General features: G+C 29.2%; 1 protein-coding gene across 1 annotated transcript; it reads left to right on the top strand.

Moving 5' to 3' along the window:
* Positions 1 to 274: 274 nt before the first annotated feature.
* On the top strand, positions 275 to 8,268 carry LOC105620656 (mannosyl-oligosaccharide alpha-1,2-mannosidase). Its single transcript, XM_012202146.1, has 6 exons — positions 275 to 448; positions 3,472 to 3,685; positions 6,037 to 6,261; positions 6,543 to 6,748; positions 7,121 to 7,315; positions 8,146 to 8,268. Exons 1-6 carry the CDS (start codon positions 308 to 310, stop codon positions 8,266 to 8,268), a joined length of 1,104 nt encoding a protein of 367 aa, XP_012057536.1. The 5' UTR covers positions 275 to 307.
* Positions 8,269 to 10,573: the final 2,305 nt, after the last annotated feature.

The following is a 10,573-nucleotide window of genomic DNA, read 5'->3' as shown; positions in this document are numbered from 1 at the left end:
ATATATATATATATACAGAAAATATACCTCAGTAATATTTTATTTCATAATTCATAATGCCTGGCCATATGCTATATGGCTATAATGAGAACGAAAAGGTTAATGAATGTATATTTATTATAAGAATCGATTATATGAGAAGATGACGGATACGTGTATGCATGTGTGTATGTGCGATACGCTATATTACGTACTACCGTAATCTTTTCATTCACAAATAAACGATCAACGCGTTATTAATCCGAACGTTTTGCTCGTTTTGTTTCAGAACTCCGAAATATCGCTGTTTGAGACGAATATTCGTTTTATGGGAAGTCTGCTTGCCTGTTATGCTCTCACGGGAGATGTAATGTTCCGGGATAAGGCGGCGCAACTTGGTGAACGGATGCTGCCTGCCTTCCAGACGGAAACCGGAATTCCTCATTCCCTCATCAACCTTCATACCGGGGTAAGTGCGGCTTTTCGTTGCCATAACTCGCTAGTGCACGCATCAACGCGCGGGTTCGATGTACTTTGATATTACATTAATTTCGTTTCCCGCACCAAAAAAAGAACCTACTCATTTACTGAACTGAGATAAAAGAATAAAACAAGAAATCATGGATATGAAATGTCGTAAATTCATACAGGTTGTATCAAAATCAGGTATACATTTTAATAAAACTAAAACCACATCTTAGGAGTCAAAACCCGAAAGAAAAACTTCTTGAGATAGCTTCTTTATTGCCAAGATGTTTAATATGAAAGTTGAAAGTTAAAACGAAATAATGATTAAACTTCCAGTAAAGAAAGATTCACAAGTTATGTATAAAGAGATCATCTAAATGTACGTATCCAAATAACGTAAAAAAAAGAGATTACTTTAAAGATCTTTCCACATAAATTGCTGATTATTGGAGATATATTAATTTATATTAATTTTTGTGAACTATTTTTAATTTAATTTTGATATTTTATTTTAAAGTAAATGTATTTTCGATGCATTTGTTGTTTACAGTTGTTTACAAATAAACTTATTAAAATATTGTAGTATTATTATTAAATTGTGCTATTATATTTTTTCCTTACATTTTGTTATATTGTTTAATAAAAATCTAAAGTGTAATATATAATTTTTTTGCTTAATAAAAATCAAGAGATTGTAATAAAATTAATAAATTAATAAGATTTTCTTACATGTTTTGATAAATTTGCTTGCTATAATTCTTATCAGCAAACGATCCATTAAGGAATGAAACACGCAGTATAAATATAAAACACAATTATACACAGCTCACGCTCGCATGACTATACTTTAAAAAGCTATTTCAAGGCGTGGTGTTTCCGTTCTTGCGCGCTTCTTGTTAAACATCGTATGTGGCAATGATGTTACGCTTTAATTGAAACGATTCCATCAAGTCACGTCTGTCGAAATAGTGGTACGCGATTAATATGCAAATTCTTAATTGGATGGATAATGAGGCCGCAGGGGGCGGATACGGCCTTTGACTTTATATGATAGACGACATATTCGTTCATATGTTATTTTTTTTTTTTTATATATTCATTTATATATTATGTTCGATTATTTGATTATTCGATTATTCGATTATTTGGCAATAAAATAACAATAAGTGATTATCTAGAATTTAAATAAAGAGAAAGATTTCTCATAAAAGAACGAGCGATTAATTTTAATAAAAAAAAGTTCTATTAAAAGTTCTTTAGTATTATTAAAATTTAAACTAAAATCAATTTTATTAACATATGTTATGTGTTTAATAATTAAACCATTTACCATTATTTCATTAAATTTAATAATAAAATTATCAATTAAGCTTTAATTGATGATAAAGTACTCTTAAAATGTGTAGAGCAATAATAACTACTTATCTAATATAATTATAATCACGTGAAGAATGTTATACAAATGAATAAAAACTAATCTAAAAATATATTTTTTATGATTATCATATTGTATTATATGATTATTATTGATAATTATCTTGTTATTTTATCAAACTTGAAAAGAACATATCCCTTGACGAAAATAATACAAACAAAATCAAAAAAATTTTTTATACTGTGAAAAAAAGAAAAAATATAATTGAGATATCTTTATAAATTGTCTTACGTATTTTTTAATTACATAATTTATAACATATATAAAATTGAAATCAACAAATGTACAGTAATAATTGAATTTCATAGACAATTTTATTGAAGAAAAATTTGCACATGCCGAGAGAAAAGAGAAAGGAAAAAGATTCAGACTGAATCGTTATACAATGTATATATGCCGATTAATTCTATCTGCTTGACTTCGTATTTGTATATATACATTGTATGTATACATACATTTGCATTAATGTTTTCAATGGACGCGGCTAATTATCCTGTGTCCATCTCCGCGTCATAATTGTTCATTAATTTGGAATGATATGAAAGAAAAGAATAATGAAAAATTTTGATTGGTTCAAAAAATTTCATTTATATATTTTATTATTCTATGTGATTATTTCGTCGAAGTACATTTTCTTCTTTCCATTTTCTTTCATATATGAAAAAATAATACACAATACTATTTTTAAAAATATTTTTACAGCTATCAATTTAAATAATTATTATATATAGAACAATAAAAAATTACGAAAATTTGTCTTTTGTACGCATGTATCAATTAAATATGTAATATTTGTTATAACAAATTTAACAAACTTGCTACGATATATTTATAGCAATGAGAAATTTCTGTTCTCTTTTTCCCTTTAACAACAGAAGACACATGCAAACGTTACATCGCACGCATGCTCGTCTATCTTACCATCATGAAATTATAGTGGGTAGGTTAATTGGCTAGATTAAATTATAAAGCGATTATGGTTCTCCCAACTTCACCGAACTTCATCTACCTAAATCCTCGTTACAATATTTGGGCGATATCCGATGAATAAATTGCCTATTCGTTTCTTTGGATTTTCGCTTCAACAGTGGCTTTTGATTGTTTAAAACCACATCAGATTTCATTCTACAAAATTTCCATATTATTTTTAATATTCTGATTCTTTTCATAAAGAATTAGCATATTTTGCTTGCTCTCTCATGGATTATATTGTTTATATGATCTATTTCTTTTTCATAAATTAAAAAAATGGATATTCAAGCAAATCCTTTTAATAAAATTTAAATTAAAACCATTTCTCAATTTCTTTAGTACGTTAGTTTTATTATGGGAATTAATAAATTTATATAGTAATATATGTATATATATATATATATACGTGTAAATAGTTTAAAACAAATTTGGTATAATATTTCTTATTTTACCTTTCCTTTCTTATTATAAAGCAAAATTTTTTATATTACTCTATTACTATTTAAATATTATAATTTTCTAAAATATTGTTATACTTAATCTATCCGTTTATTACGTTGAACATTTTATATCTTACGATATGTTGTTCTAGCTGGAAACTTGCGCTTATTTTTCAGGCCAGCAAGAATTACGGTTGGGCGAGCAGCGGTTGCAGTATTTTATCCGAAATCGGGACAATGCATCTTGAGTTTACCTACTTGAGCGATATAACGAATAATCCAGTGTTCAAGAGCAAAGTTGAAAATGTAAGGAAAGTCTTGAAGAGTCTAGATAAACCAAAGGGTCTATATCCGAATTATATCCATCCAAGAACAGGAAAATGGGGTCAACGTAAGTATCTCAATAATCTACGTTATATTTATATGTATTTTCTATATTTTTTATCAATATTCGCAAATGTGTGTGTGTGGGTGGGCGTGCACGCGCGCGCGCGCATGTTCCAGCGCACAAAGATAATTTTTTACTTAGAAAATTATTTATAAATCATTCATTATAAAGGAGTGTATTTTGAAAATGTAGAATATTGTGTATTTTTGTCGTTCCTCTCTATAGATAGATATACATATCCGTTTCTGCATCATAGAATTAATTGCTTTATTTTCACTATTATTTTCGCGTAGACATGAATGACAATCACATGTTTTCATATTCATATTTGCATTTTAAATTCGTGATTTAAAAAATCTCTAATTATCTTCAAACAGACAATATTAAATATATTTGAGATATAAATATATTTGAGACTTATTATTATAATTACATTTAATAAATCCTTATATACGTATATTTTGCACAAAATATATTTTTAATCTGATTGCTATCAATCATATCATGAAAATAGTTTTCGCATAGTCGCAGAGTAGAAAACCCGCACAACTTCAATCGTCCCGCTTTTTTCACTATTTCGTATTGCAAGCATTGGCTCATGTTGCTTCGCGAAAAGACGCTCCGCTGCGTGCTCGGCACCGTTTTCACCATAGCCGATCTTGAATATCGCATTTATCATCCTCTGCCTCGGATCCCCTGCGCCTGTGTACCTTCTTACTGTACGTATGACGAAATCCTTAAGGATATATATCATCCAAACCTTTCAGTATCTAGCCTCATCGCACATCCTTCCCATTTTTCACGATTTCTTTTTGTTGGACACTCGTATTATAAGTATACTACAAAGAAAACGTTGCTCAAATAAACAACATTGACTTTTCGATTAAGACACATTTAATAAATATATAACAAATCAAAAAATTTTTTATATAATTTTTATATAATATGACATGTATTTGATGTAATAACTCTCGTTATTTAATGCAACCTCACTGATAAAATGTATTATCACAACAATATGCAATTTATTTGGTAAACCTTTATATTTCTGTCAACGAAAACGTCATCAATCTTGTTTGATTGAGCACTTTTTTCTTTACGTGTAACAATATAAAAATCAATATATTATTATTATTGAGTTTTATATATTGAGTTTTTTTAATAACAAAATGTAAAATGAATAAGACGCGTATTGTGCCTTTGCGAATAAAAATCAGTATTTAAAATGTAACTTGTCAACTTCGAAATCATAATTAATATTCGTTTAACAGAAGTTTAATCTCATGTGGCTCTGATCTTCATAGATTTTCACGAGGTAATGTTCTTACTATCCGAGAAAGTAGTGAACAGAAAGATAAAGCGAAACTGTACGTTCTTTCATCACAGATTTCACATAAGAGAACCATGCTTTTAGTTAGCCCAAGGCACCTAGGAATTAATCCAGTAGAAATCAAGAAATGTATCCTTTGTTTCGCCTTCCTCAAACGTGATCGAAGTAGACCTGTAGCGTGGAGAACAAACCCCTCTTTTTCCGGGAAAAGAATCTTCCACATTCCTTTATCTCGCAACGATTACCGTTGCTATCCGTTTTAAAACGGTATCTCTTTTAAAGTCGCGAACAGTCGTTTTATCTTGCAAAATGAGTCGCCCGCAAGTCTTTAATTTCACTTTAACATGAAAAGAATAGAAAATAAGAGCAAAATTGGTACACTAGAAATTTTTGTAAATGGGAGAAAGCAAATCTTATTATTCATATTGTAAAACATTCTTTAATATAACGCATGACAAAGTATGTGCGCTCATTTTTAATCTTTTAATTTTTACTTAAAAGAATATTAATACTTCAAAATCTAAAATTGAGTTTAATGATTTTTATGAATATTTTATTATTAATACTATTATTATAAATAAAGATCTTTATTAAATATATCAATACTGATACAAATTATTATTAGAGATTACGTATATTTATTTAATAATTAATTATAAATTAACTTTGACAATATTTTAAAAGATATACATAGAATTTTTTTTTAATCTGAAGAGAATATAATCAGATGATATTATAATCCCAGATTCTACTTTTCTCTGTTTCCTTATTCTTTAATTCAAGTAAAGTTCTTTTTATTAATTTTATCAAAAGCTTTTTATTTTTTAATCTCCCATAATACAAAAGCTATTAGCTGACATATTTATCTAGAAAATATATCAGAAATTGATTTTGTAAAGGAATTTTTATATAAAAAAGAAAACAGCGGACTTTGCTTAATAATTTTACAGAAAAATATGTCGTGAGCTCTTTTGGAATTCGCATAAAATTTACTTACGACAGAAATATTTTTATGGAATTGCAGATCATATGTCGCTCGGTGGGCTCGGCGACAGTTTCTATGAGTACCTATTGAAAGCTTGGATCCAGTCAGGCAAGGAAGATGTCGAGGCACGTGAAATGTACGACGACGCTATAGCTGCTATAACCCAGCATATGATCAAAACATCCCCTGGCAAACTTGTCTACGTGTCGGATTTAAAATATGACAGGCTTGAACATAAAATGGGTCACTTGGCTTGCTTCGCCGGTAAGTTTTAATTTGCATTAATGTAATTACCATAATTTTTACAACATAATAGTCAATCTTGCGCGATGATACTCAAGTACATGCTACAAAATGATCCATTTACAAACATTCCATTAAGTAACTATCGTTCAAATTTATGATATTAATTATAAAATTGTTTACTCGATTAAAAAGCTTTATCATTATAAAATAGAATTTTTTTATATCTTTATATTAATATATGAAAAATTAATTCAACAAAAGAAACCTTGTCAATAAAATTGTTACTACATGTTTTGTAGGCGGTATGTTTGCTCTGGGCGCTAAAACTTTAGAAAACGAGTTGTCTGAAAAATACATGAACATCGCCGCTGGTTTGACCAACACGTGTCATGAATCATATGACAGAAGCGCTACGAAACTCGGTCCTGAAGCTTTCCACTTTATCGAAGGCAACGAGGCCAGAAGCTTAAAGAATGGTGAAAAATATTATATTCTACGACCTGAGGTAAGTCGCCCGCGCTCTCATCCTAAAGTAAAACTAGCAAATTTATAAAATATTACTATCACAGTTACGTTATTTCTAAAAGTGAAAGAAAGAGAAAGAGAGTTTTCCATACTAGAAAATTATTTGACAAACCATGTACCACGAAAAAATATATTGTACATGGATTTAACTTTATTTATGTAAATATGGTATAATTTCTTTTTTTTGTATTAAATAGAAAATTTAATTATTTTAATTATTATAAGTTTGTAAATTTATAACAAAAATCATAAGTACATAGAAAATTGTTTTTTTTGTTTTATTGAAGATCGTTCTTTTATAAGAAAATCGATATATTTACTGAATAGTAAAACAAAATATACTTTTTTACAGACCTTCGAATCTTACTTCGTAATGTGGCGGTTAACAAAGGATCCTAAATATCGCGAATGGGGTTGGGAGGCGGTTCAAGCATTGGAAAAACATTGTCGGGTTCCCGGAGGATTCACGGGACTTAACAATGTTTACCTAGTTGACTCGGCGAAAGACGACGTCCAACAAAGTTACTTCTTTGCTGAGACATTGAAGGTAAAGAGAAACGAAGCATCGTTTCAATTCGGTTTACGCTACTTCTCGTAAAGATTGACTTAAATATTTAATATTTAGACCTTTTCAATAATGGTAGCATCTCATAAATTTAACATAGTGCAGCATTTTGATTGATACTATTGCATGGAAAGAATGGTTTTACTGAAGTATTTCTATATTTTATTTTAAAAAATTTAGCTGTACAGATCTGAAAATCAAATTTGTTTAAGCTAATAATTATGAATATTCAAACTAATCATTAGAATGTCAAAATTTTTTCAACATTATGCTTGAGTTTCCTAAAGAATTATTTTGGCAAAGTTGTTTCCTTCAACAATTAAAAAAAATTATTATTAGATCTATCTAATAGAATAGTAGATACAATAGAAATATCTAATAGAATAGTAGATACAAAATTATTTTTATATCTATCTAAATTTTTAAATACTTTAGCAAAATTGTTTTTTCCTTGTATAATTATCATTTATTTTCTATTTAATCTATATATATAAATATATATAAATATTTAAATATATAAAAAAATAAATATATAAAAAAATATATATAAATATTTTTGGCATAATATTTTTAATAATCAGATTTGTAATATATAATATGTAATAATATTTATAATATTTTAATTAAAGCATTTATAGAAGCAATATGAAGTAGATATAATATAACGGTAAAGAAATTTTCAATAAAGAATATTATTTAATACATGAAATAGGAAAAGAAAAGGAGAGTTTAATAAAAATATACGTATATCATGAAAGTATAATAATAGATATGAAAATATGAAATGTGAAAATATTTTGTTCTTTTTCCAGTATCTTTATTTGCTCTTCAGCGACGACGATCTCATAAGTCTGGACGACTGGGTATTCAACTCTGAAGCTCATGTGCTTCCTATCAAGGGCAATCCTCTGTACCGCCCAGCTCCCTCTTTATAAGCCAGACAAGTTCACGACATATTGAACAATATTGACAATTCTCGTTCGGCAGTGATGGAACCGACAGATATATATACATATGTGTATATATAATATATAATAATATGACGATACACAGTGGATCAAAATTATAGTGACAGAAGACTTAAGAAATTTATTTCGAATTAACAAAGCGCTTTTTTAGTTAATTCTTTCTTTTCATAATATTATATTGATTGCAAAAAAATTTCTGATGCGACGAAACTACAATTGCATTTGTTCTTCTTTTATTTTCATTCATTCGTTATACAATATAAATGTTCACTTTACGATATAAAAGATGTTTATTTATTACGCGATTTATTTCAATTTTGATCCATTGTGTACATAATAAAATCGCAAATTAATGAAGAGGAAGAATTAGTCTTCGCGCTTAGAGCGAATTGATACATTTTAAATTAAAATAATTATTTTTAGGTAAAGAAAAGAGAGAAAAAGTGAGAGAGAGAGAGAAAGAGAGAGAGAGAGAGAGAGAGAGAGAGAGAGAAAATTGAGAGTGAGAAAAAGCAGAATGAAAATATTAACGAACGTTATTTAAGCCACACGTTTGTAAATAGCAAAAATAAAGAAAGTGAGAATGTGAGAGAATGAAAAAGAGAGCTATGAAAATAGAAAAATATATTGCGAGAATGCTTCGCCCATTTCCTTTTTCAACCGCAGCGCCAAGCGATCTACTTCACACTTATAAATATATATTTGTAACATTTTTAATATTCTCTAAAAATCACGGCAGGGTAATCGATGATTCATTGGCATTCCTTTCTTTTTCATCAATAGTTACGCTGGAGACATATAACTCTCCAAAAACAGATGAAAAAGCATTATTAAGAAAATCTTAATAATTGTGGAATATTTTATCACATTATAAAACATAGATTAAATTAATGTATCAAATTGTTAATGACATCTATTTAGTATTCTGTGAGAATGTCTATTTTTTCAAATGTTAAGTTTTGATCGCGTACAAATTCAGTGTATTAATTGAAATTATGTGTGAACTGTTTTTATATAGCCGAATGAGGATAAATTTTATGTCGATACCAAGCATCAATATAAACTTGTTTTGTAAAACTTTGAAAATAAAACTGTCAGTCAATCAAAAAAAAAAATAATAAAACTAAAAAGAAGAGAGAAAAATAGCGATAAATCATCGAACCATCGTTTAAAAAAACGTCCCATACAACGTTTTATAATACTAACGCTTAACGCGTCTCTTTCCCCGTTTTTTATCGATATTCCTCAAAAAGATTTTGACTATCCACAATTTTGCTATCGAGTCCAATCTCTCCCAACTTCCTGAATTTTTTAACAAAGGAAGAAAGGAGAAAGTATACAAACCAAACTGTCATTCTCACGATTGCGGTGCGAGCGTGCGTGCTTTTTGTATGGTGTGCTAATCGAAGTAGAATGAAATAAAAAGGAAATCTGAAAAATGTGTAGACCGAATGTACGAATGCGATCGCGCGTTTGCAATGACGGCGATCATCATTGCAAGTCAGTCGAATATCGTAGTAAAACAGTTAACTAGCAGACAATTAACTAGCAAAGTCTATAATGAAAGGTAGAGACGTGTATATAAAGATTACAAGAAAGTCATATTCTATACGAAGAGTGCGAGATATCGAATGGGATTGTAGAAGAAACACCATATAATTGTATAGCGCTTATACCGATTGTAAGAATTGATTCGTCCAAATTGGATTTTGCAATATCCAACGAGAAACAATTATATACAAACAGTAGCATATATCTCAAAGACACGCATTTTCGTGTTCAGGATCGGACTTACAATTGTAATTACAGTTAAAGGAACTTCTTTTCAGTAATATCAATCGTGACTAGTAATCGCAAAGAGACTCTGACTTTTTACAATTTCATCTCGTGAATGAGCTTTTTGTTTTGTAAAACATTTTTCTTCAGTAAATTTGACCCTGATGATGTCTCTTATTGAATTTCCGAATAATCAGCATCGCACTTATCGATGATGAGAATGGCCGGAAAGTTACTTAATGTATACATAGTGCAGAGCTGTCGCGCGACAGTTTTCCGGTAAGATGAAGTTCCAAAGGCGAGACTTCGAAACATCATCTTCAAATGCAAAATAGAAAATACATATACACACACACACACACACACACACACACACACACACACACACACACACACACACACACACACACACACACACACACACACACACACACACACACACACACACACACACACACACACACACACACACACACACACACACAACACACAACAC

Source organism: Atta cephalotes, assembly GCF_000143395.1.
Source record: "Atta cephalotes unplaced genomic scaffold scaffold00028, whole genome shotgun sequence".
NCBI classification, from domain to species: Eukaryota; Metazoa; Arthropoda; class Insecta; order Hymenoptera; family Formicidae; genus Atta; species Atta cephalotes.
Note: the sequence above shows the minus strand (reverse complement) of the source record. Positions and strands in the feature narration are given on the sequence as shown.